Source organism: Chlorocebus sabaeus, chromosome 18 (assembly GCF_047675955.1).
Source record: "Chlorocebus sabaeus isolate Y175 chromosome 18, mChlSab1.0.hap1, whole genome shotgun sequence".
Lineage (NCBI taxonomy): Eukaryota > Metazoa > Chordata > Mammalia > Primates > Cercopithecidae > Chlorocebus > Chlorocebus sabaeus.
The window spans coordinates 61,427,673-61,455,433 of NC_132921.1; the positions used below are offsets into that span (position 1 = coordinate 61,427,673).

The following is a 27,761-nucleotide window of genomic DNA, read 5'->3' on the forward strand; positions in this document are numbered from 1 at the left end:
TTCCAGGGCACCTGTTCCCTGTGTCTTAGTCACTGAACAAAAAATACTATATTTTTTTTCTGTTGAAATTTTAAGTGACCAACAAGGGAGCATAAGGCTGGTGAGACCAAAAAAATATGTCTTTATTTTTTTATTAAAAATTTTTTTGTTATTTAAAAAAATAAGAAAATGTATTTTCTTATTTTAATTGATATCTTAGAGAAGAAAGCTCTGCCACAATAAAGTCTGTTTTTAGAAACTGACAATGCTGGCCACGCACAGTGGCTCACTCCTGTAATCCCAGCACTTTGGGAGGCCGAGGTGGGTGGATCCCCTTGAGGTCAGGAGTTCAAGACCAGACTGGCCAACACAGTGAAACCCTGCCTCTACTAAAAGTACAAAAATTAGCTGGGTGTGGTGGCGGGCACCTGTAATCCCAGTTACTTGGAAGGCTGAGGCAGGAGAATCACTTGAAACCGAAAGGCAGAGGTTGCAGTGAGCCGAGATTGTGCCACTGCCCCGGGCAACAAGAGCGAAACTCCTTCTCAAAAAAAAAAAAAAAAAAAAAAAAAAAAAAAAAAAAAAAAGAAGAAGAAGAAAGAAAGAAAGGAAAAGGAAAAGGAAAGAAAGTGGGAATGCCTTCCTCTCTCTTCACTTCCCCTGCAATGTCTACTGCTTCCTTAAAACTGTCTTATGTCCATTTGAATAGAGTAATCTATATATCAGCAGACAAATACGTCTCTCTAGTTTTTTTATAATCATACATGTGTTAAAGTGTCAGATTTGTGTCATTCCCCTGACAGGATAACACTTCCTTGCCTGGATACCTCCAGACCCGTTCCCATTTGCTGGGGCTCTCACCAACACCATTTTATAAGCAGGGAGGTGAAAAACGGTCAGTCACTTCCTGTACTTCTCCCTCCCACCTTGAACTGAAATGGGCTTGCATTTGGATGGCACCAGTACGCTAAGTATTCTCATTCACAGAATATGGGGTCCTCTGAATTAGAAGAATCATGCTACAACTTCAGAGTTCTAAAAAAATCACACTAAAACAAAAGGATTTCCTATAGTATAAAAATGCTCCTTCTCCACAGATCACTCCAGCAGTTACAAGCCAACATTAGGCAAACTTAAAAGATGTTAAACCCACTTCATTTTTTTTTTAAACCTTCAGATTCTATGATATTTTGTTTTGTTTTCCTTTTTCCTCCTCCCTCCCCTCTTTCCTTCATTTCTTCATCTGAATGTGAGCTGAGGTTTCAAATGCTTCACTTTAGTGCTGGGTCTGCAACAACGTGATGGTTTCTATTTTCATCCTTTTACTTTCAGCCATGCAGGCACTGCCAAGGATGTGCCCTTTCTGCATACTTGGCAGCTCTTCCCTGCCTGGGTGCTTTTCCTGGCAGGCTCTGCTGGAACGCTTTCTTTAGTAAAGGAGGCAAATGCAACCAGGACACAGAGACCTTGGGCACTGTTTCTCCTTTTGCCCATCTCTTTCTCCTTCTAGCCCTCCATTCAAACATCAGTTGAGCACCTGCTGGTGCCAGGCCCAAGAGAGGCATGAAATGAGGCACTAGGCCTGCAAAAATAAAAAAAGTGTCCTTGGGCCGGGCGCGGTGGCTCACACCTGTAATCCCAGCACTTTGGGAGGCCGAGGCGGGCGGATCACCTGAGGTTGGAAGTTAGAGACCAGCCTGACCAACATGGAGAAACCCCATCTCTACTAAAAATACAAAAAAATTAGCCGGGCATGGTGGCGCATGCCTGTAATCCCAGCTACTCGGGAGGCTGAGGCAGGAGAATCGCTTGAACCCGGGAGGTGGAGGTTGCGGTAAGCCAAGATGGCGCCATTGCACTCCAGCCTGGGCAACAAGAGTGAAACTTGGTCTCAAATAAAGAAAAAACAAAACAAAAACCAAAAAACAAAAAACAAAAACAAACTGTCCCTGCTCTTAAGGTACTACCTTCTGTGGCCTCAGGCAAACTAGGCTCTTCTCAATTCACATGATGACATATGAGGAAACTAAGTCAGATGATTTCTCAAAAACTTTCTGTTTTAATACCTATGATTTTAAAGAGTTATTTTATGGATAATCTCCTGCTACTTATTCTACCCGGAACAATTTCTCCTCCATACATTTTAACATGCTTCTAGTCCTTTCTCTTCTATCAATTTGTATGTGTTCCAAGAATATGAAGGTATTTAAATATCAAAACAAATACTTCTTTGGTCAAATTCTTTGGTCAAATAATTGGTCAAATTCTGGTACCTTTTTGAGAGGTGACAATCTTAAAATACTCACTTTAGAAAAATCTGAGGGCATTGAGAAGAGAAAGCAAAGAACCTGTACAATTTCTTCATCTGTCAAAAATGCAAGGCTTTATTTAGGAGCTTGCATTTATTAGGAAAGGTGAAAGTGCAGGTCACTGAAAGGTTATTTCAGGAAAAGGCTCTGCTAGATGATTTCGTCACTTCAAACAGCTGCCGTGATGTGTTTGCTCAAGCACAATTTGGGATATCAGATCACAAACTCAGGGAGGCCACAGATGGCAACTGGTAAAAGTAAACTACCTAAAAGACAAGGCCCTTCCTCCATGTTATGAAAGAAAAAAAATAACAAAAAATCTGGCTACTGCTTGGTGTGACCGACACCCATCCACTCCCCATACTGGAGAAGGGGCAGGAAAAATAAATGCAGAAACAAGCCAGTAGCTAAGAGATAAAACTCACTGTGGTTTTTGGGAGAGCTGTGAGAGAAGGCATTTGACCTTTTCCAGCTCATCACCTACAGGTCGATATTTCCAACAAGTCATTTTGTAACTTGTCATTCCAAAACTGAGAGTCTAAAAAGAAGACTGCACTGTCAACCAGGCACTTGGGCCTCCAGAGGACATGGACAAAACTTCACATGTCAGTCACAGCCACCAAGAGGGGTTAAAGAGATAGAAACAGGGAAAAATGTACTGTCAGTCAGCTCATTTGACCTCTGGAACATGAGGCCTTCTTTCAAAACTTTTAATTTTAAATTTTGTGGGTACACAATAGGAGTATATATTCATGGAGTATATGAGAAAATTTGATACACGCATGGAATGTGTAATAATCACATCAGGGTAAATGGGGTATCCATCCCCTGAAGCATTTATCCTTTGTGTTACAAACAATCCAATTACAATACTCTTTTAGTTATTTTTAAAAGTACAATCAAGCAAGATTTCTTATCGAGCCATGCTACTCAAAGTGTGGCCTTCTGACACTGGCATCCCTAGAAGCTTGTTCGAAACGCAGAATCCAGGCTGGGTGTGGTGGCTCCCGCCTGGAATCCCAGCACTTTGGGAGGCTGAGGCTGGTGTGTCACTTGAGGTCAAGAGTTCGAGACCAGCCTGGCCAATATAGTGAAACCCTGTCTCTACTAAAAATACAAAAACTGGGAGCGGTGGCACACACCTGTAATCCCAGCTACTTAGAAGAGGCTGAGGCAGGAGAATTGCCTGAACCCAGGAGGTGGAGGTTGCAGTGAGCCAGGATCGTACCACTGCACTCCTGCCTGGGCAACAGAGTGAGACTATGTCTCAAAAGAAAAAGAAAAAAAGGAAAAAAAAAAAAAACAAATGCAGAATCCGGAGCACAATCCAGACCCACTGAAGTGGAATCTGCATTTTAGCAACATCCCCGGATGATCTGTATGTAGGATAAAATTTGAGAGGCACAGAATGACAGGTATGAACATATAAACCACATTTTAAGCGCTTCTGGATTTTTCTGCTTCCTATCTGTTTTTAAATATATTGAAAGTAAAATCATTTTTTTTTTTGGCAGGGGGGACAGGGTCTCACTCTGTCACTCAGACTGGATTGCAGTGTCTCGGTTCACCACAACCTCCGCCTCCTGGGTTCAAGTGAGTCTCCTGCCTCAGCCTCCCAAGTAGCTGGGATAACAGGCATGTGCCACTACCACCTGGCTAATTTTTGTAGTTTTAGTAGAGATGGGGTTTCACTATGTTGGCCAGGCTGGTCTTGAACTCCTGACCTCAAATGATCCACCCAACTCAGCCTCCCAAAGTGCTGGGATAACAGGCGTGAGCCACTGCCCCCGGCCGAAAGTAAAATTCTTTACTCTGGCAAAAACAGTCATCTTCCAGATCTAAAATCTGCTTGTGAGGGTGTGTGTGTGTGTGTGTGTGTGTGTGTTCCTCAGCTAAGGTAATCAGAAGCAACTTGACATTTATAATTTCCTTTTCAAACCTAGTTTACAAAGGCAAGCATTTTACAGCTGTCCCAAGTTTCTAAATTCCTTATAACTTCTTGTAATTCTAATCAAATTTTATTTTTGAAAACGGTTATTATTTACCACAGACTTGTAACATTTTTTTTTTTTAAGACTTGTAAAATTTTTGCTCTCCACCTTTTCTGGGAAAAATATTTTTTTCTTTATACTTAAAGTTATTAGGAGTAACGCTAACCTTTTTTTCTTAAAGAATGTCATAGATGACATGGGGGATGGTGTTCTGGTTTCCAGGTTGCAGATGTGCTGGTGACGTGCTAAATGGCCAAGAATCCACCTATGCAAATGAGGCCTGCATGTGGGAGGAGCTCAGGTGGCACAGACACCATCAACTCATGCAGGGCCATCCTTGCCTTGAGAAAATTTCTCTTCATCAATAAATGACCAGATTCTAGTCCCACAGATTACATCATGAACTTAACGGTATCTGGCAAACATGCACAGCCATTTACCCTTGACCTTGAGGGAACAAGGACAGAGTACTTTGAGGGAAAACTTCAGATAAACCCAAAATAACAAAGTGCTTTTATGATTTTTATTACTGAAGAAGGTTTTAAGCATCCTATGAAAGTTTGGATTAAGCAAAAGAGGCAACGGGATCTGAAGCTGGATCTAAGTGGGCTCCTCTTTGAAAGTTCACTCTTACCTGATTGTCGAATCCGTTGAAGAGTTTGCTGAACCAACACCTCCGATCTGGGGACAATGATGATGAAGTCTACTTTGCTGAAGTGACCGAGGTCCAGGCTCTGGCTGCCACTGTCCGCGATAGCGCACACCTGGGATAAGAGTTTTCTGGCAACTGTTAGCTGCGGTTGATAAATTTGGAAGGTTTCGTTATCTAAATCTAAAATTTAAAAAGAAGTCATAAGAACAAGGTTAATTTACTTCCATAATGGCCACTGTGAATCTCTATGAGGACACATACCACACAGACAGTAATGTAATACACTCTCACTAAGAATTCTCACCTGCTATTTGCACTCTCTATTGAGTTTTAATAGATTTGCCTATTTTTCCTGAAACGCGGATGAGAGGATGTGCTCAGGAGTGGACGTGGCAGTTTTGCAAATGTATTATTTTAAAATTGATTGATTATCTCACAAATGCCTAATTCAATACCCTTATTCCAACCCAGAAGTGGAGGAGACAGACTACACTCTCGCAGCTGGAGCCAGCGCTCATCTCTGAAAAGCGGAACATTTCCGGTTTTCTTTAGACATATCAGCACAGGCCAGTGTCCCAGACCCGACCCAGTCCAAGGAAAGAGGAGGTGCCATAATGAACATAATGCCGAGTCCCCCTGAGCTTTTCTGGATGGCATTACAGTAAACATTTCCTCTTCAGCAAGTCAGTTGCAACATGGTCAGAAATTCCCTTCCCAGGGACTACATAACGTGGGTCATGGAGACACGACCTTCACCTTTCTTCCCACTCAACTCCACTTTGCCAGTGCTGTGACCTGGCAGATCTAGGTGGTTGTGGCCAGCTCCAGTGCTGATGCCTGGACTATCTGAAGACACCTGACTCATGACATAGCCAGCTGGCCACTCAGCAGGTGACGTATTACAAAAACATTTCCCAGATACTCTAAGCAGGTCAGTAGCTTTTTATTGCAAGTATAATCAAGCAGTCAATCTTTCTTATACATGCATGCACATCCACACACACAATGAAACAAGTTTAGTCAGCTAAACGCGCGAGCAGGCAACATCCAATGCTTCTTTAAAGCGCTGGTTATTATCAGGAACACATGTGCCAGTTTAACTGCAACAGGGCCTAATTAACCTGTGCTAATTAATGTTTTCTAAAATCAAATGCAGCTGAGGCAAAGACAGCCTGTCAACATAGCCCAGTTACCATGGACACTGACAGCAAGTGGAGATTTATACGGACGGTCTCCCTAGTGGTTTAGAGAACCCAATGGAAAAGCCCAAACATGCAACTTTAAATAGAAGCCCAAATAGTCTTTGTACCACAGACTACTAATCAAAATTTGTCTTTTAATACAGCTAGGCTGTCATTTCGAAAACATCTTTAAACAAGATTTTTTAAACAGGGAACCAAGAATGTACTTGGGAATCTGTAAGTCCTCTGAGAATGTTTAAATTCTAAATGTGTTAATAATTCAAAACAGTTAACATAAACACATTTTAGACCATCTGGATGATCACTTTATTACCAAATACCATTGAGAAGTCAAAACATTTTATTGCCTGTATTTGCATTTGTTTTTACAACAGAGCTGACTGCCAAACCATGCTACTTTTATTGCCTGAGACAATCCTAATATATAAATGATACATTCCTATCAAGTGGGGGCCAAGTGGCTGTCAGCAGCAGCTTATAAGGGTCTGTCTCCTATCTATCCTTTCTCCTGTTCTTTTTTCTGTTCTGTCCTATGTCATCCCTGTCAATCAGTGAACTGGGGAAGGAATCTGAACCCAAATGAATCCAGTCTAACGATCAGACTCCTCATCCCTGACACTCCCGCTCTGAGGCCCTGAAGCTTGTTGTAGGGCAGATGACATGTTGGTAGTGCTGTTCTATCTGCCAAGAAACCCTCACTATCCCTGAGATAATGTGTGTGTTTTACAAGTCAGAGAGTAAGTGAAGGAGCAGGAGCTAGGGGCCCTGCACTGCCTGTAGTCTGACTCTTTCAGACAGTTTCTTGAAGTCCTCTGGGCACAGCTGGTGGAGGAAAATGGGCCAATGTCCTGGAATCTTTCAGAAAAAAAAGACAGAGTGCTTAAGATAAAGTCTTTGACTTGGATTTTCATTCCAGAAGACTTTTACTAGGAACAAGGCCTTTGATCCAGGCCACATGGGAAAGCATTTTTAATTTGAACCAGGTTTATCATGTAGACAATCAGGAAAAGGCTGTTGTGGTCTATGACTTGAAGAATCCTCAAAACTCTTAGAATGACTTAGTTTTTACAATGTCTGTCCTAAGGACTGACTTCTGTCTTTCGGTCTGAGATGACATTACCCAGGTTTTGTGTGGGAATCATAGCAGCAGCCTCCTGGGGTGACACACATTCATTCAGGTCTCCATTGAAAGGGGTAACCACACTGTCTCCTCTTCTTTGTTGCATTTTTTCCAGCAGCTTGTCTAGGTCATCGCCTATTACAAAATAAAGTAGAGATAAGAAGGTTACGAGGAAGGATATGTTTGTTTTGTTTTTATTAACTGCCTGAGTTGGGCAGTCAGGCTGTTCTCAGTAGATTTGTTGGTCAGCCAGAAATGCATATCAGCATTTACACTTGGCCATCTTTATAGTATACTGGCGTCTCTATAGCAAGAACTACTCTCATTGATATAGTGCTTATAATTTACATGCTTTCACATGTTGTATCTCAACCTCCCTAATACTCAAAAGCAGGCAGAATGGGATTAGAAAACTGAGTTCTAGGCTGGGCGCAGTGGCTCATGCCTGTAATCCCAGCACTTTAGAAGGCACAGGAGGATCACTTGAGGCCAGGGGCTGGAGTCCAGTCTGGGCAACAAAGGGAGACCCAGTCTCTACAAAAAATTAAAAAATTAGCCAGGCATGGTGGTACATGCCTGTAGTTCCAGCTGCTTGGGAGGCTGATCGCTTGAGCCTGTGAAGCGGGGTGGTGTCAAGCAGTGAGCTATGATCATGCTACTACACTCCAGCCTGGGCGATAGAGTGAGACACTGTCAAAAAAAAAAAAAAAAAAAAAAAAAAAAAAAGGAAAAGGAGGGAGGGAAGGAGGAGGGAAGGAAAGAAAGGGAAGGAAGGAATAAATGAACAAACTGAGTTCCAGGGAGAGAGAAACTCTCCCAAGGTCACTCAATGAGGTTGTGGCTGAGCTGAGACTTTTGAATCTGGTACCAATGTGCCTTCCTCTAGACCCCCTTACTGCTTCCTGTGGTGTCAGTGACAAAATACTTAAGATAAACCATTTCAAATGAAAGATCAGCTGGCCAGCTTGAGCTCCACACTCATCTTGACAAGCTAAGATTTAAATTCAGAAAATCACACAACTAGGGGCTGGCAGTGTTGCCAGATCTTACAACCACTCACCTAATGATGTGGTTTTGAAATGTGATGCCAGGAAACTGACCTTTCCTGTGATAAGCTCATAACTAATTTCTTTCAAAAACTCACTTGTGGTGAGCATGCTCTCTGCCAGAGCTCGGGACTGGTGCTGACCTGCAGGATGGAGGGGAGAAGAGAAAACTCATCAACAGAACAAATGTTGCTGGAACATTACTTATAATGGCAACAACTGGAAACAATCAAAGGATGTCACCATAGGGACTTAGGTTGAGAAAATTATGACACACCAAAAGGTGTGGACAATTATACAGCACTTGAAATATCAATTCTGACTCTAGACAGAAACAGAAATGTTTATAATGCAGATGATCAAGGAAAAAAAAAAATGATGTACCTTATGTTTGTAACTGAAAATATGCACATGTTTGTGTTTAATGACTAAGGAAGGTCCCTGTCCCCAACCAGGGGCTGTGGGTAACACCACAGCTGCCCCAGGGCTGGCCAATTGGGCAGATGTCCAGGGGCTGAGAACATGTGGGAAAAACAGACTAGGGAAGAGTACGAAAAACCTCATAAAAATTGTGCTTGCATGGTTATAGTGAATATTTGCCTTAAAAATATAAACATGCTTTTAACAAAAATGAAAAAATATTAATGTATCACACTGATGAAGCTTTCTGGAAATACATGTAGCACAGAAAAATGGGCAGACAGGTTTTGTCAAAGTGAGGGGACTTTCTTAGCTTCTTTGCTCAAAAGCGGTGAGAGCCATTCACTACAGAGAGGAGAGAAGCAAAATGTAGTCCAAATGGCTACCCAGGAGGGTGCCTGATAGAAAATTTGCACAGTGCAAAACAAACAAACAAAAATCCCCTCCCACCACCCAGTTTTGTAGTGTACCAACTTTCTGAATCTTTCCCTTAGAGTTGATGTTACAATATTAAATAGACTCTTCAGTGAGAAGGGGAATATATGAGCTACTTTTCTGGCAAATTCGATTAATTGGCTTAGGCCACCTGTGGCACTGGCTTTATCACATGCTAGAGTAGTAACATTTCCAAAATCTTTAAAGGACAGCAGTTACATGAGACAGGGGTATCTGTTACTAGGGAGAGCTTTGAAATAATGCTCCCACAACCAGCTGACAGGGGCACCAGCCAAACTGAGGGCCACACAAAACCTGATCTGAGAAGGAAAGGGAAAGTTAAAATTAGGAGGATGAGCCCAAGCTCCAGCAATTAATCAGAGGTTGACTATGTGGATGCCTGAAACACACAACACACATTTTTAAATGGACAAATGGTCGAATGGATTAAACAAATAAAAAACAAAAAAGTTACTCACCTAACACTACCACACAAAATTCATTTCCTCTGATTTTCGATGCACAAATTGCCACCACATAATCTGGTAGCCTTTGATAGTGTCTCATTTCACTGAGAGTCCTTAAGGTCTCTGAAATGCCCTCCGCCAAAGAGTTCTGGGTCACAATCACATGAACCAAGTCTTGAGATACGCTGGCAATTAATCTAGCAAGCCAGGGGAGTTGTCCTGGTGACACAGGGACACACTGAGCACCTATCTGCAGGGCTCTTTCTCTCAGAGTAAATTCTTGCATAGCTTTCAGCATAATTTGCTCAAATTCTTCCCTGAGAGGTACCTGATCAGGACCTATATAGAAGAGAATTACAGCTGGAATTTAAAGAATCATAGGTAGAAGAGAGACATACACCCATGTGCTATCCTGCAGTACTTCTCAGCCCATCATACATACTCCAACTAGAAAATAACCTCTTTTTCTTGGGGTGGTGACAAGTAGAGTCCTACTAATCACTTCCTGTTGTGAAATTATTTTTCTTTTGCCTCAATTTTTGTGAAAAACCAGGCTTCTGTTTTTCTGTATTCCTGATCTTTTTAAAAGAGGATGTACTAAGCGAAACCATTAATTCCACGGTATGCCCTCGGAGCTGGTCCTTGCACGTGGCATATTTCTTGACCTATTAAGCTTAGCATTATGGAAATTGTTAACGACTAATGAAAAAAGAAGCCTGGTGGGCACAGTGGCTCACACCTGTAATCCCAGCTCCTTGGGAGGCCGAGGCGGGCGGATCATGAGGTCAGCAGATTGAGACCATCCTGGCTAATACAGTGAAACCCCGTCTCTACTAACACAAAAAATTAGCTGGGCGCAGAGGCAGGCGCCTGTAGTCCCAGCTACTCGGGAGGCGGAGGCAGGAGAACAGCATGAACCCTGGAGGTGGAGATTGCAGTGAGCCGAGTTCGTGCCACTGCACTCCAGCCTGGGCGACAGAGCGAGACTCTGTCTCAAAAAAAAAAAAAAAAAAGAAAAGAAAAAAGCCAACCTATTGGTATATATAACCAATTTTAAGTTTCATTCAGTTCTCATTTTATTCATAGGCATTTTGGAAAACATTTTAATGTATTGCCTCTAAGCCTAAATTTGAGAATACTGTGCATCAGGAAATGAAGTTTAATTATGTTTCACTCCCAAGTTATATTGAAGGCAGCCTCACACTTTTCCCAGATAGAGAACGCTTTCATGATCTAGTTATTCCCCAGCATTCTGGACTGTTAAATATGCCATTTGGCCCTTTTCTCCAACCAGTTGGGGCTAAACTTATACTGCTGACCTGTGGCCCCTGGAATCCGGGGGATTTTGTTTCTTACTCTTTAGAAACTCAACGTCTTTAGAACAAAATAAGCAAGTCAATGTTTGGTATCCAACTGACACAAATGAACTAAGATTTCAACATTTAGTTTAAATTGAAAGCAGTGAGAATATAGTCACTCCCTCTATTCAATCATTTATTTTGCTTTGTGAACCCAAGATTTGAAACTCAGGCTCTCATAAACCAGCTCAGACACCTCAGTGTCTGTGATCTGAGACCAAGCAACAGCCCCAGAACCCATTGCTAAAAGCCCCTTATGGAAGAACAAGGGGGTGATGGACTGGACGGACTTCTGCATGAGAAGGAGGCACCACAAGTGAGTCAGATCCATTCCATCCTCTAATAGGGATCTAAGTGGTTTCTCTGGCCCTTCCCATCTTTTCTGGGAAAGTAAGAAAAGTAGGTGTTTAGTAATGCTTTTCAGACACAGAAAATTAAATAAAAATCTTACACATTATAAAAACAAACCATTTTAATTGAGAAAACAGCTTTTCCAGGATTGGGTGGAGGCCAGGGAGAGGTAGGAGAGTGGAATTCTCATAAATAGATTTTTCTCCTCTATAATGGAAACAGGGCAAGAAAATGGTAATGTATACATTATATCTGTGTTTCTTCTGTGCTTTTTTTTTTTAAAGACAGCTTCCCTTTGTCACCCAGGCTGGAGTACAGTGGTGTGATCTTGGCTTACTGCAACCTCCACCTCCTGGACTCAAGCAATTCTCCTGTCTCAGCCTCTGGAATATCTGGGATTACAGGCACGCGCCAACATGCACGGCTAAGTTTTGTATTTTTGATAGAGATGGGATTTCGCCATGTTGGTCAGGCTGCTCTCAAACTCCTGACCTCAGGTATCCACCCTACTCAGCCTCCCAAAGTGTTGGGATTACAGGCGTGAGCCATCATGTCTGGCCTCTACTGTCCTTCTCAGAAAACTTGCTGGGAATGTGGAGGGATGCTTTAAAAAAAAAAATCTCCAGGAGCCACCAAGACGTCTGATCTTCATTCAGCTTTATCAAATTGGCATCATGGTAATTGTCACTAGGTACACACTTTTCGGTGAGCTCAAAGTGGATAGAAGGTGGTCATCTATTTAAAGCTTTCTTCCACCAGAACACGACAGCTGAAAAGCAGGTGGCCCTGGCTGTCTCCAATTCCCTACTGTCTTTCATTAACAACCTGAAAGCTCAGGGACTTGGTTAATAGTCCATAAGACTGACTCCAGGACTGAGTAACATATTCTATCAGGAAGCATAATTAATTCAAAGTACAAAGACATTCTGGGAAAATAACATTACTAAACATATTCACAACATCCCTTGTTGCCTTAAAGCTCGCTTTTATAGAGTTTTGACTGATGTACCATTAGGAATCAAGCAGTGGGGGAAAAGGTATTAAAGTTTAAATGAGGTAAGAGACTTCTTAGAGTAAAATGTCTTGCTTCCAAAAATCAACTATCACTTTTTCATCCTCAGCCTTTTAAAAAATTATTTTTATTTTTTTAATTAGAGACAAGGTCTCAGTCTCTCTGCCAGGCTGCAGTGTAGTGGCACAATCACAGCTCACTGCAGCTTTAAACTCCTGGGCTCAAGGGATCCTTCAGTGTCAGTCTCCCAAGGTGATGGGATTACAAATGTGAGCCACCACACCCAGTGCCTCAGCCTCAGCCTTTACAATTGCATTGCAGGTGTCTTTTATCCACTTTTGCAAGCTTGATAACAGTAATCTTTTCTTTCAAGTGCTGATCTCCAATAACTTAGGTTAGTCGAGGTATCAGTTTTAACGACTTTTCAGACAGAACTAACTTAATGAGAAAAGTCAAGGTTTAAATAGACTCAGAGGCTTCCAAGAATCTTTGGATTTGCTGATTTCATTATCAACTTCAAAGATTTTCAGATTGTGAAATGACTAAGATTTTTAAAAAGTGACTGTAGTGAAGAGGTACGTTCCTTCTGAAGAATCTTGCTTTTCTTCTGTTACCTCTAAGTAACTGAGCTGCTGAAGTATTAAAATTATTCTTTTAGAAGTTTAGATTTATTTTGTTAATGTCTATAATCTATGGCATATGTAAAACTATTCTTGATTGCCTTCTTGAAACCTCCAGAGGCAAAAAATAAATAAATAAATAAATAAATAATAAATAAATAATAAATAAATGATAAATAAATGAAGGACACCAGAACAGTTGTTGAGGTATAGAGAAGTCTCAATGTACAAAGCTTTAGATTTTTAAAGAGAAATAGCTATTCATGTATATTGAGAGGCTAATTGACTGGAAGTCAAATTCTGGAGGGAATTGATCCTGCAGGGCAGAGAAGAATCTGTGTAATTAAATTGAAATTGTTTCTTTCTTTCTTTCTCTCTTTTTCTTTTCTTTTCTTTTTTTTTTTTTAATGATAGATAACAGCGTTTAGTACTTTAAGGAAAGATATCTTATTTTGACCACTTGGTTCATTTAATTAAATTAGACTCTGATTTTAAAAATTGCTATTAAGATTGAAAAAGAGGTCAGGCGTGGTGACTCACGCCTATAATCTCAGCACTTTGGGGGGCCAAGGCAGGTGGATCACCTGAGGTCAGGAGTTTGAGACCAGCCTGGCCAACATGGTGAAACCCTGTCTCTACTAAAAATACAAAAATTAGCAGGGCATGGTGGCTTATGCCTGTAGTCCCAGCTACTTGGGAGGCTGAGGCATGAGAATTGCTTGAACATGGGAGGTGGTGGTTGCAGTGAGTCGAGATCGCACCACTGCACTCCAGTCTGGGAAACAGAGTGAGACTCGGTCTCAAAACAAACAAACAAACAAACAAAACTGAAAAAGAGTGCTAGAGTGATTTGCTTGGTTGGCTATAATATCACTCTATGAAGCCTGGTTTTACTAATTCTGGGTGCATTTAGAAGTTGGCTTTGGATCTTAGAACACAGTCTACAATCTAATTTCAGTATGTAGCAATTAAAATTATGTCATCAAATGAGCTGTGGACCCAGGTGAGTTTTATAATTGTATTACCTTTCAATAAGCATCATTAGCAAGTCCTAGGTTTATCATGAAAGTAGCTCTCATGGGAAATTGGTGCCTTGTAAATTTCAAAAGGCCATGTCAAAGCAGAGCCCACGTCAAGTCAGCCTCTCAGGGCACAAAGAGTTCTAGTCAAAATTGCTAATGCACCAAAGACTGCATATGCCCTAATAAAGCTTTTTTTTTCTTTTAAAGTTATTTAGTCCAGTGTTTTTATTATCTCCTAACACTGAAGTATTTTTATTTTCCAAAATTAAAAAATTTCACGAGTGCATACAAATATTTTTACGTTTAATTTTACATCTCAAATATTTTTTTTTTCTTTCTTTTTTTTTTTTTTGAGACGGAGTTTCACTCTTGTTGACCAGGCTGGAGTGCAATGGCGTGCTCTCAGCTCACTGCAACCTCCGCCTCCCGGGTTCAAGCAATTCTCCTGCCTCAGCCTCCTGTGTAGCTGGGATTACAGACATGCGCCACCACACCCGGCTAATTTTGTATTTTCAGTAGAGATGGGGTTTCTCCATGTTGGTCAGGCTGGTCTCGAACTCCCCACCTCAGGTGATCCGCCCACCTCGGCCTCCCAAAGTGCTGGGATTATGGGCATGAGCCACTGCACCCGGCCACATCTCAAATATTTTTCTAAGTAAATCAGTGGCTTGAAGTCCTAGAGTGAGTGTATAATTAGATGGCCTACTGCCATTTGCAAAATAAAGGACATTTCGATGTAAATGCTGCTGAGCCACTCTAGTATTGTCAGGGCACCCGCATACACCCACTTTGGGGCTTAGGAGGATATATCAGATAGAGGAAGTGAAGGGTTCATGACCTACATATCCCCCTTACCCTATAACTTAGAGACCTTCCAGGGAGGTCCACAGTTATGACCTCAATGATGGAAAGCATGATGGGACTCTATCAAAGGGGTGTAGCTGGAGAAAAAAGAAAATGGGTGTAGGGCCAGTGGATAAACAAGATAAAAAGGCTAAATGGAAAACTGGAAAATAATTGTTTAAGGCAATGGTTGTGTTTGCATTCCAGATGGTAGGTGCACTTTCAGGAAGGAGGCCTAGCCAAGCTCCCCAGGAAAGGGGTGCTCAAGGTACAACCCTTTAAGGTTTTGCCTACCTTAACTACTTTGGAGACCTTTGGAGCATCATGAGACTGGACACTAGGTGGTGCAATTCATCTCCTCTAGGACCCAAAGAAGCAAAGAGGAAAGGAAAGGAGTAGAAAAGAAATGAAGGAGAGGAAAGGGAAAAGTTACAGAGAATGCGGATGAAGGGAAAAAACATTAGAAGTGAAAGAAGAAAAATAAGAGCTAGGAGGATAAACGTGAGAAAGAAAGAAAAAGTACATCACAAAAAAACCTCAAAAGTAGTCACTAGCAAATGATTATGGAAAATGACTTACCCAGCCGCACAAGATACTGTATCGTCAGAAGAATCATGTTTTCCACACTCAGAAATTGGCTGCCAGTCAACCCTAATTGTTCCAAATCTTTGTTTTCCAGCTGTGGAATCTTGTAGCAATTCACCAGCAGAGGACTCACAACAATGTCACCAACATTTCCATAGAAATAGGGTAAAGTGCCATAGCCTGTCCCAATAGAAGCAGGTCAGTGCAGTTCAACATTTCTTTTTATGGTCCAACCAGGTACGCTTGCTCAACTAGGATCAAAGATGCTTAACAAAATTCCCTGCCCTCTGAGATAGCTATCAAACAAATCACTCAAATATATCAATCCTAAGGAATTCACTTGGATGCTTCACATTCTATCCTTACATTAAATTAAATGAACAGGAAACAAAATACAGTTGGCCCTCTGTATCTGTGGGTTCCACGTTCAATCAACCGTGGACTGAAAGAGTCAGGGGGAAAAAATTCCACAAAGTTCCAAGAAGTGAAACTTGAACTTGCTGTGTGTGGGCTGAGTAGCACGCTGAATTCACGTGAATGACGTGATGTGTAGGCACTGTAATAAGTATTACAAGCAATGGAGAGGTGGTTTAATGTATATGGGAGGATGTGCATAGGTTATATGCAATTACTGTGCCATTTTATATGAGGGACTTGAGGATATTCAATTTGATATGGGAGGGGGCCTGGAATCAATCCCCCAGGGATACTAAGGGACAACTGTACTCATATTATCTCTGTTTCTCATGGAAGGGACATGTTAATATTTTGCCGGAAGATTGATGAGTTTGCAAAACATGTCTGTATCCTCTGTAAAACTGCAATGATAAAATATTTCTGATAAAGTCCCTGATCAAGTTTATTTTCAGATAAGAAATCAGAAAACAAGAAATGACAATACGGCTGGGCGCAGTGGCTCACGCCTGTAATCCCAGCACTTTGGAAGGCCGAGGCGGGAGGATCACCTGAGTTCAGGAGTTCAAGACCAGCCTGGCCAACATTTTTGCCTTTAGTAGAGGCGAAACCCAGCTTCTACTAAAAGTACAAAAATTAGCCAGGCACGGTGGCACGCAACTACATGGGAGGCTGAGGCAGGAGAATCGCTTGAACCCAGGAGGCAGAGGTTGCAGTGAGCTGAGATCGCGCCACTGCACTCCAGCCTGAGTGACAGAGCGAGACTCCATCTCAAAAACAAAAAAACCGGCCAGGTGCGGTGTGGCTCCCGCCTGTAATCCCAGCACTTTGGGAGGCCCAAGGCAGGCAGATTGCTTGAGATCAGGAGTTTGAGACCAGCCTGGCCAATATGATGAAACCCTGTCTCTACCAAAAATACAAAAATAAGCTGAGCGTGGTGGTGCACGCTTGTAATTTCAGCTACTCAGGAGGCAGAAGAATCACTTGAACCCAGGAGGCAGAGCATGCAGTGAGCAGACTGTGCCACTGCACGCCAGCCTGAATGATAGAGTGAGACTCTGTCTCATAAAACAACAAAAAACAAAAACAGAAACAAACAATACATGTTTCACTTTCTGAGATTTCCTTTCCTTTCCCCTTTCCTTTCCCTTTTCCTCTGCCCTTTCCTTTCCCCTTTCTTTTCCTTTCTGACATTATCCACCTGGAGATATTACTGAGATTTTCTTTAAAAAAAAAGTAAACTAAATTTATTGGTTAACAGCAAGATTCTACTAGTTTCAGGCACTTGGAGATCCCTGTTCCTTTGTTATCTTAGCTATTTTTGTGAGGTTGTCTTCCTAAATGTCAGTAAACAGTCTCAAATTGTTTTAGAAATAGATAGGAAAAAATGTGTCCAAATATGCCCTGTTTTGGTGGTTGATGGCAAGGATAGTCCCTCTGTGAGACTTTCTAAAAGGCAGGCACCAAAGGACCAAAGGGTCCCCATGTTCTATGCATCTTTTCAAAGCTTAGTGGCACTATGTTAATGTTCAAAAAGAGCTTCCTAATTCATACAGCATTTAAGCAACTGGGATCCCCTCAGTACCTACAGAACCAGGATTAGCAGACAGAGTAACCAGGTAAAGGACATGACTCGAAGCAAAACCATCCAATTAGGCAGGCTCAGGCCAACCCAAAAAGCAAATAACACTGCATGTAAACACATCCTAAAGATGTGGGGACCTTAAACACCCTATCTATTTTGTCCTAAAGGTAGAGCAAGCAGTCTCCTTCTGGCCTAGGGCAGCCCTAAACCAAGGAGACTCCTGACATGGGTATGAAAAGCACTAAGTTAGTCCTGGAATGTAGGGACCCCTATATGTCTATACCTCCACTTGTAGACCACCTGGAAGGACTCAGCCTCCTCAAAGATACTAAGGTTCAGACCTGCAACTGTGGGGCCTCTTGGTTCTCTTGAGTAGGGTCTGTCAGCTGGCTTGGCTTGTTTTATTTCTTTGCGGTTTGGCTCCCTTTGACTGGAATGTCCCCTCCCCGACCTTGTCCACTTTGACCAACCTTCAGGACCCAGCTTAACCAAGACCTCTGGGAAGTCTTCTCGGACCCCTCCAGGCAGAGGTAAGTAAGCCCTCTCTCAGAGCTCTGAGTTCTGGTTGCTCTCGGTTGTGAATCTCTAAGGAGCTTCCACGTCACAGTGTGCTACAATGGTATCGCCTATAAGCCTACAATGGTTGTAATGCTTATTTACCAACCCTAGTGGCCCATGGGAGGTGAGACTCCCCCAATAAACAGTGCTCCTTGAGGGCAGAAAGACTTTGCCTTATCCTCAGCTCCTAATATAGCATGAAAGAGCAGGCCAATAAAAGCTGAAAGAATCAATAGATGGATGAATATCTTCATGAATATATGAAAAAACACAATGAAATGGAAAAACACTCCTAGATTCCAGCAGACACAGGCAACTTGGAATTCCATTGCCTTACCTATCAGAATTACTGGTCTAACTCCTGAGTTACTCAGCAGGTTTTCAGGAACAATTACAGTTTCCCCTGCAGGAATGGGCCTGGGTTGTAAAATTCCAGTTAGTGGGGTCTGTGGAACTGGGGCAGATAAAAGGGGCTCTGGAAAAAAAAAAAGTTTGACAAGAAAGATGACATGTGAAAACTAAATGAAATACAATAGAAAGCAATGCAGTTTTAATACTTTTAATAGAGAAGTATTAGAAATCTGACTGTTTGTTGTGTTTTTCATTAGGTTGATTACGTAAAGTGATAAGTGAAAAAAACAAAAGGAGAAAAAAATTAACCATAATCATATTATGTGGCTATAACTACTATTTAGCATTTTGGTGACTTTCCTTCCAGTTGTTTTTTCCATATGCAATATTTTGGATCCTGTTTGGTATTTTAGCTTTTTTTCCCCCGAGATTATCAAAGGCATATATCTGTTCATTACATACATTTTGAAAGGTGTAGAAAAGTGTGAAGAAGGATGAATTCATCATTAACCAGTGCTTCCTACAGGCAACCATAGGGATAGATTGGCATAATTATTTGTGTATATAAGATGTCTATGTAGTCTTTAAAACTATTTATTTAAACAAACATTTAAATGACTCATTTATGTCTTAGAACCAGTTTATTTACAATCGTCTGTGGTTTGTTCAGCAAGATAGACAAATGTTTGAACTGTGGACACCAAATGGCTACAGTTAGATATTCTGAAAGAGAGCCAGTTGGTTTTGGTTTTTCAGGTTTCTAGCCACAGACTGAACCATCCAGGTCAGAAATAATAAGCATGGGTCACATAAAGAACCAGCTAACAGCAGGGAAAATCTAACACCACTACTAGCAAAACAAGTCCACATATGCCCTATGATGGTGGGTTGGTAGCATTGTGTCCCATATAATGAATGGCTTTTCAATGCTATGGGTTAAAACTAAGTCAAAGGTTGAATTCAGATCAGTTGTAATGATCTTGTGCGTGTAGGGAAGGCAAATACGATCGTGACAAAACATTAGCTACTACCAATTTCCTCACATAACTCATCTTCAAGAGTTCAGGGAAAGAATGGAAGAAGATATCTCTGTGAATTAAAAACACACTTACGATCCATCTTATGTTAAAATCTTACCCGTTCTTGAAAGAGGACGAACTGTAGGGACAGGTACAACTAAGCCAGGTTGGGGGAGAGGTGACCCAGGATACCATCCCCGGTGTCGTTTCTTTGGTGGCCCAGAAATGAACATGGTAGCTGAAGACAAACAAAAAAACAAAAAAAGAGATCGTCTTGTTCTCAGCCATGTGGATGAAAGGAAACAATGCCAGAGTAACACAGAACCTTTAATTTGATTACACTCAGAAAGTCTAAATCACTCCTTTAGAGGTAAAGTTAAAAAAAAAAAAAAGCCACATCAGTAACCTAACATTACAATAATAGCCACTTAACATCTGTATGTTGTTTTACAATTCCCAAGTTTATGTAGCTTATTTCATTTGATTCTACCCGCAACCTTGTGGTGTTGTAGGGCAAATATTATTGTTATACCCATTTTGTAAAAGGAGAAAGGAAGGCTCAGATTTGTCCAGGATCACACAACAGACAACTTCGAATCCTGTACTTTTGTCAGCTAAACCCATGGTTTTTCAAGACACTTCCTTAAACATTTGTTTCAACATTATTTCCCAGTTAGGTCATCCATATAGAATCCCAAGATATTTACTCATTACTGTTCACACCAATTACAAACTTTCAAAACACTGTATGACGAGCTGAGAAAAAACTCCAGAGCATGTTGCCAGATAATTCATTACAAAATCTGGAGCACTTCTAACCCCAGGTAAGTGCATTATTACAAAACTCTATGACAGGTATGGTACCTTGGTCTCCTGATGCATAGCTAGGTCTTGGTGACAAAGAGTAATTCCCTGTGTGGGCTGGAGTGGAGCTGGATGCACTGCCCTTCCCTCCATGGCTACTGTTTCCATTAGCAGCATCTGTAGAACACAAGGAGAGGAGTGCTCAGAACAGAGGCTGGGCAGGGCACTGCTTTCTGGGATGCTGGAACCATCTGATAGACCTCACACTCTAGGATTCCAAGAAACCTCATGGATAGGACCCAGTCCAGTTATATAAAACCAACTGCAACTGTCAGAGGAAGAGCTTCATTAAAATTAAATGTCACTTAGAAACAGTTTCCTAGGACCCCAGGAGATCTTCTGGAATCACTTTCAGTGAAGTCTTTGGAGATGATGGGTGGAAGGAAGGGAAAAAAATTCTTATATATATATGTTAACTTTGCATCATGGAAAGTTTCAAACATACAGAAAAGTAGAGAGAATAGGATAATGAACATTTACATACCCACCATCCAATTTCAACATTTACCAACACAGCCCATCTTGCTTTCTCCACCCTTACCTCTACCCTCCTACATACGCACAAGCATGCTGTGAATTATTTTGAAGCAAACCCCTATCATTTTGTACATAAATACTTCTGTGTGCTTCTTTCTTTTTTTTTTTTTTTGAGACGGAGTCTCACTGTGTCACCCAGACTAGAGTGCAGTGGTGCGATCTCGGCTCACTGCAAGCTCCGCCTCCCGGGTTCATGCCACTCTCCTGCCTCAGCCTCCCAAGTAGCTGGGACTACTGGTGCCTGCCACCACACCCGACTAATTTTTTGTATCTTTTTTAGTAGAGATGGGTTTTCACCGTGTTAGCCAGGATGGTCTTGATCTCCTGACCTCATGATCTGCCCGCCTCGGCCTCCCAAAGTGTTGGGATTACAGGTGTGATTTTTTTTTTGTTTTTGAGACAAGGTCTCACAGTCACCCAGGCTAGAGTGCAGTGGCAGGCTCAGAGCTCAATGTAGCTTTGAACTCCGAGGCTCGAATGATTCTCCTGCTTCAGCCTCTCAAATAGCTGGGACTACAGGAGTGTGCCATCACACCTGGCTAATTTTTAAGGTTTTTTGTGTTTTTTTTTGTTTTTTTTTTTTTTATGAGACAGGGTCTTGCTATGTTGTCCAGACTGGTCTCGAGCTCCCGGCATCAAGCAATCCTTCCACCTTGGTTTCCCAAAGTGTTGGGATTACAGGTGTGAGCCACCATGCCTGGTCTTAATGTATTTGTTTCTAAAATAAAAAGACTCTTTTAAAAATAACTGTAATATCATTACTATCCTTAAAATTAACAATGATTAATACTTTCTTTTCTCCTTCTTCTTTGAAACAGGGTCTCACTCCATCATCCAGGCTGGAGTGCGGTGGTACAATCACAGCTCACCGCAGTCTGGACTTCTGGGCTCAGGCAGTCCTCCCACCTCAGCCTGCCAAGTAGCTGGGGCTGTGGGCATGTGTCGTCACACCTGGCTAATTTTTTTTTTTTTTTTTTGTACAGACAGGGTTTTGCCATGTTTCCCAGGCTGGTCTTGGACTCCTGGGTTGAAGTGATCCACCTGCCTCAGCCTCCGAAAGTGCTGAAATTACAGGCATGAGCCACTGCATATAGCCAATAATTTCTCATTATCATAAAATATCCTATTAGTATTCAAAATTTTCCCCAACTATCTTTTAATTATCTGTAAAAAAAATACTTTTTTCAAACAGCTGGCTTGTTCAAATTGGAATTCAAAGAAGATGCACATACTGAATTTAGTGACTGTGTCCCTGAAACCTCTTTTAATCTACAAGATGCCCTTCCCTTTTCTTTCTTACAATTAATTTGCTGAAAACCTGGCAGAATTTTCCATTGTCTAGATTTTGCTGATTAGATACCTGTGGTGTCACTTATTCTCTTGTCCGCTGTATTTCTAATAAACGAATTATTAGATATAGAGGTTTGATCAAATTCAGGTTTTTTTTTTTTTTGGCAAGAGTATCTCATAAGTACTGTGGTATACAGTATTTCCATCAGGGGGCACATAAGCCAGTTTTCTCTCTTCTTGTGATATTAAGACTGATTAGTAGGTTCAAAAGTTGTCAGCATAATCCTTGGCATTATAAAGTTGTTCAGCCTTCATCTGATGGTTTTAGTAACCATGATTACTGATCTATTACTTCATTGATTTTTTTAATGCTGTAAAAACTTGATTCCATTGTTCAAAGTTGGTAATCCAACCAGAAGGTAGATCCTGCAAGAAATGTTGGACCTGAGTAAGAACAGAAGTGGGCTGTGTAAATTATGATGCCTAACTGTTGAAAAATTTCCAAAAATGGCCAGGCACCATGGCTCACGCCTATAATCTCAGCAATTTGGGAGGTGGAAGAGTAGGATCACTTGAGCCCTGGAGTTTGAAACCAGCTTGGGCAACATGTGGAGACCCTGACTCTACCAATAATTAAAAAAGAAAGAAAAATAGAAAAGTTTCCAAAAATGACAGGCTCTCCTTATGCTCATTCTTCTTCTACTTCTCTTAAAATTTCTTCTCTTTTACCACTAAACTTGGCTGGGTGCCATGGGTCATGCCTGTAATCCCAGCACTTTGGGTGACCAAGGCTGGCTGATCACTTGACTCCAGGAGTTCGAGACTAGCCTAGACAACATAGTGAAACCTCATCTGTAAAAAAAAAAAAAAAAAAAAAAAAAAAAAAAAAGCAAACATTAGCTGGGCACGGCGGCATGTGTCTATAGTCCCAGCTACTTGGGAGGCTGAGGCGGGAGGGTTGCTTGAGCCTGGGAGGTTGAGGCTGCAGTGAACTGAGATTGCACAAGTGTACTGCAGCCTGGGTGGCAGAGAGATACCCTGTTTCAGAAAAAGAAACACACACACACACACACACACAGAGCCACCACTGAACTTTTTTAGGATTTTTTTTTTTTTTTTTTTATTCTCACTCTGTCACCCAAGCTGAAGTGCAGTGGCATAAACATGGCTCACTGCAGCCTTGACTTCCCAGGCTCAAGCCATCCTCCAGCCTCAGCCTCTTGAGTAGCTGGGACCACAGGTGCACACAACCACACCCAGCTAAATTTTTTTTTTATCGTTTGTAGAGATCAGGTCTCACTTTGTAACCTGGGCTGGTCTGGAACTCTTAGCCTCAAATGATCCTCCTGCCTTCGCCTCCCAAAGTGATGGGTTTACAGGTGTGAGTCACTGTGCCCAGATGAATCCTATCTTTTGTTCACAGCTTGCCTCAGCCTACATCTCTCTTTGGCTTATACTATTTACACTGATGACTTTAACTAGATGTTGGTGGCTCTACTCTACACCCTCAGTCCTGAATTATCCCTGTGATAAATTAAATGGCTGTTGAACAGCTCCACGTGGATGTCTTATGGGAATCTCAAATTCAGCATTTCCAAAATTGAACTCACAATCTCCCACTGGAGAACCTGATCCTCCTTCTGTATCCCTGTCTCAGATGATGGCATCAACATAAGCCCAGAAAGTTGAATGTCCACTGAGACCCCTTCTTCTCCTTGATGTTCACATTAATCAGTTAATTCCTGCTGGTTTCACTTCCTGAGTAGTTCTCTAATTTGTCCTCTCCTCTGCAACCTATTATCACTCTAGCCAAGGACCTCATCATCTGTCACCGAGACAACTGAAATGATCTCCAACTAGTTTTCCTATCTCGTCTTCTTCTTACACATTACAGCCAAAATGATCTAGCTCAAGTTCAAATCGAACCATGCCATTCCTCTGGTCTATAAGTATACAGTGAAATCCACGTTTCTTAGCCTGGCTGCCTATAACTTTTCCCTTAACCACCACTTACTCACCTCTTGCCACTTTTTGAGTTTTACATTTTATGGTCCTAACAAGTCCAAATTGCTGGAAATTCTTGCATATATCATATTGCTTTCCCCTCTTCCCTTCTTTTCCTTTTAACCATTGTTTCTGCTGTTCCCTGAATCTGAATTGCTTTTCCTCTACTCCTTTGTACAGTGAAGATCTCCTCATTGTCAAAGACCAGATTCCTCTGAGAACTTATTCTTAATTACTCCTACAATGCTGGGCTAAAAAAACCCCTTTGTTCTGTGTTCTTCTGTACATTGCCATATTTGCTACAGTACACTGAAAATATCTTGTGAGAGGTCTGTCTCCCCCACTAGATTACAAGGAAACTGGGGGTCAGGGATTGAACCTTATTTATCTTTGTATTCCCAGTTCCTAGTTAAAGCAGGTGCCCAAGAAATGTTTGTTAAATGGAATCAAATTGTTATGTCACTTCCAAGTACCAAGTGTCATTCCCTGACTCTTCTGGCTGGAATGTAGAGAACACAAAGCTTCGCACACTAGTACATTATTACAGACAGCCCCAGTTCTCTCTTCAACTGGCAGGGACAGGCAGCTTCTGTTTTCTTCTATCAATTTGTCAATTAAATGTCACACAAGTCTTTTATGGACTATGTATTTACCAAAGAAATATAAGTGAGGAAAACATCACCTGCAGCAAAAGTCTTCCCTACAACCTGCAAAGATAAAGCCAGTGGTTTCACAACATTCTTATTCCGGGTCAGGTCCTGAGCTCCACTTAAATTGATTGCAGAATTAGCTGGACTGAGAATCGGCGAATCTTTAAAATGAAAGAGTTTGTTTAAATTAGCAACTATTTATATATGCAGGAAGGAAGTTAATTCAACAAGAGTTGAGAAAAAGCAGATTATAGAATTTCAGTCCTTTCCTTGAACTATTCTGATGTTTTAAAAAGTCCATTTCTATGGATACTGTTTTTTTATTTTTTACTTATTTAACAAACACTCACTAGAAGTTACTATGTGATGCATGCTATTTTAAGCACTTTAAATATATTAATTCAGTTAATTCCTAGAACAACTTTGTAAGGTATTACTACCTTAAATAATAGTAGTCATTTAACCTAGTCAAAATTAACTGTGGAGTTAGTCTCCACAGTCCCCCTTAAAGCCATATATGTGTGTGTGTGTATATATACACACATACATATGCTATATGCTATATATATATATAGATGAATTCTCGCTCTGCTGCCCAGGCTGGAGCGTGGTCGCATGACCTCTGCTCACTGCAACCTCTGCCTCCTGTGTTCAAGCGATTCTCCTGCCTCAGCCTCCTGAGTAGCTGGGACTACAGGTGCGCGCCACCATGCCCAGCTAATTTTTGTATTTTTTGGTGGAGGTGAGGTTTTGCCATGTTGGCCAGGCTGGTCTCAAACTACTGACCTCAAGTGATCCAACTGCCTTGGCCTCCCAAAGTGCTGGGATTACAGGCATGAGCCACCACGCCCAGCCTCAAAGCCAGATTTTAATGAGATGTATTTATCTCTAGCTAGATGAGTTTATTATTTTAAAAGCATCATGCAAACTAACTCACTGAAATGTAGGAGAAAGCATTTTTCTCTGAAAGTTGCTTTAGTTTTATTTTTTCTTTTAATAAACTAGAATTAATTTATGGCAACACCAGGAACATCCAAAAGAAAGCTTTTTGGATTAAGAAAATAATTAAGCCCAGAAAACCACATGCTATTTCAGAGACAGGCTGTGGAAGAGAGAAAGACTCAAGCAAATCAGAGTTTTTCTAAATGAGTAGAGACCCCAAATCCCTGACTACTCCAGCAGAACAGCTAGATCGATTAACACAGGAAGGTGTCAAACCTCTCTGAGAGTCTGAAGAGCATGCTCTAAGGAACAGGATACTTACTAATGGTGCTCTATTAGAAATTATCTAGAAAATTATTCATCCCACAACATGATTCCTGATCCATCTAATCATTGTTTCTCATCAGAACTCAAAAGAACGAAATCGTCCCCCACTGGCTTGGAAGAGTTAACGTGCTTCTCTGAGGGCCTGACTTACCCACCAGTGAGTGATTTAAGGTCTGCTGGGAGAACCCAGTGCACACACGGCATTACAAAGTTGTAGGAAACTGAAGATGACCCCAATTTTTCATGTCTTAACAGCCTTACAGGACAAGAATCCAAGTTAAGTCTGCTATGCTATTACACAGATTTGTCTTCATGTTTCAGGCCACAGTCATATTGTTTGGAAGATTAGTAGCTTTCTGTACTAGTTCATATCTATAATTTTAGCATATCCCTAATTTGAAGAGTGATAATTCATCTTATATTCTGAAAACAATGAATGCAAATTGGTACGAATAATGTACTAAAAATGAGAAGGTATAAAGTTAATCTACAGAAATAAATCTTCATATATATAAACAACAATCCATAGTTAAAATGCCTAGGAGTAAGCTTAGTAAGAAACGTATGCAACTACATGAAGAAAACATTATAATATTTCTGGACGTAGTATCTGGGATTTGTCTTAACATAGTGAAGGAGGAAGTCAGATTAAATAACAATCACTATGTGTTCATAAGTACTGAAGCTGGGTGATAGGTCATGGTGGTGGTTTACTTTATTATTCTATCTTTATATGTGTTTGAAAACGTCGGCTGGGCATGGTGGCTCACACTTGTAATCCCAACACTTTGGGAGGCCGAGGCAGGCAGATTACCTGAGGTCAGGAGTTCAAGACCAGCTTGGCCAACATGGTGAAACCCTGTCCCTACTAAAAATATAAAAATTAGCTGGGCGTGGCGGCACACACCTGTAATACCAGCTACTCAGGAGGCTGAGGCAGAAGAATTGCTTGAACCCATGAGGTGGAGGTTGCAGTGAGCCGAGATCGTGCCACTGCACTCCAGCCAGGTCGACAGAGCGAGACTCTGTCGCAAATAAGAAAAAAAGAAAAGAAAAGAAACTGTTAAGATTTAAAATTAAAAAAAAACTTATGAAAATACACCTGAACAAATATGAAGACATAACATGCTTCCAAGCAGAAATACTCAATGTCAAAAAGATGCCCATCAACCTAAGTTAATTTATAAATCTAATGTGATCCTAGGAAAATTCCTACAGCTTTAGATATTATTAGAATTACTTGAATGTTTTAATGAGGCAAGCTAATGTAATGCTGATATAAAAATTAGACAAGACTAGCTGGAAACATTCTAAAAAATAAGAGAAATGAGGGGAGGCTAGAATTGTTATATAATAAAATATATTATAAAACTTCAATGAATAAAACACTATGGTCTTGGTACAAGCAGAACAATGGAACAAAAGAGACAGTAACAGATTGAAATACACATAAAAATTTAGTAAAAGATAAAAGTAGCAGCTCAAATCAGCAATAAAGAACCATTCAGTAAATTATATTGAGGCAATTATGTATATAGGAAAAAAATAAAGTTGTACCAGCATCTTACACCAGGTGTCAAAAAAAAAAAAAAAAAAAATCAAATGGACCAAAGATATAAACTTAGACTCTGAAAATATAAAAATAACAAAAAATACGGAAAAATTAATTATCACCTTGATATGGAAAAGGCCAAACTATTAATCAAAATGCAGAAGTCATAAACAAAAGACTAATAAATTCAGTTACAAAAAATAAATAATTTCTGTATGGCAAAATTTTATTTTATTTTATTTTATTTATTTATTTT

The 27,761-nt window shown here is 40.9% G+C and overlaps 1 protein-coding gene across 5 annotated transcripts in view; it reads right to left on the bottom strand.

The window, feature by feature from the left end:
• GREB1L (GREB1 like retinoic acid receptor coactivator) overlaps positions 1-27,761 on the bottom strand; it is a 294,500-nt gene that overhangs the window by 64,946 nt on the left and 201,793 nt on the right. For 4 of the 5 annotated variants that reach the window (XM_037982458.2, XM_037982456.2, XM_073006432.1 and 1 more), the window contains exons 8-16: positions 24,717-24,845; positions 20,204-20,320; positions 19,458-19,577; positions 18,307-18,444; positions 15,407-15,592; positions 9,634-9,960; positions 8,314-8,442; positions 7,254-7,388; positions 4,914-5,111 (exon numbers count right to left, since the gene is read on the bottom strand). In XM_037982458.2, coding sequence (XP_037838386.1) covers positions 4,914-5,111; positions 7,254-7,388; positions 8,314-8,442; positions 9,634-9,960; positions 15,407-15,592; positions 18,307-18,444; positions 19,458-19,577; positions 20,204-20,320; positions 24,717-24,845 — 1,479 coding nt within the window. The remainder of the gene's footprint in view (positions 1-4,913; positions 5,112-7,253; positions 7,389-8,313; positions 8,443-9,633; positions 9,961-15,406; positions 15,593-18,306; positions 18,445-19,457; positions 19,578-20,203; positions 20,321-24,716; positions 24,846-27,761) is intronic. The other variant, XM_037982457.2, reaches the window with a different exon arrangement.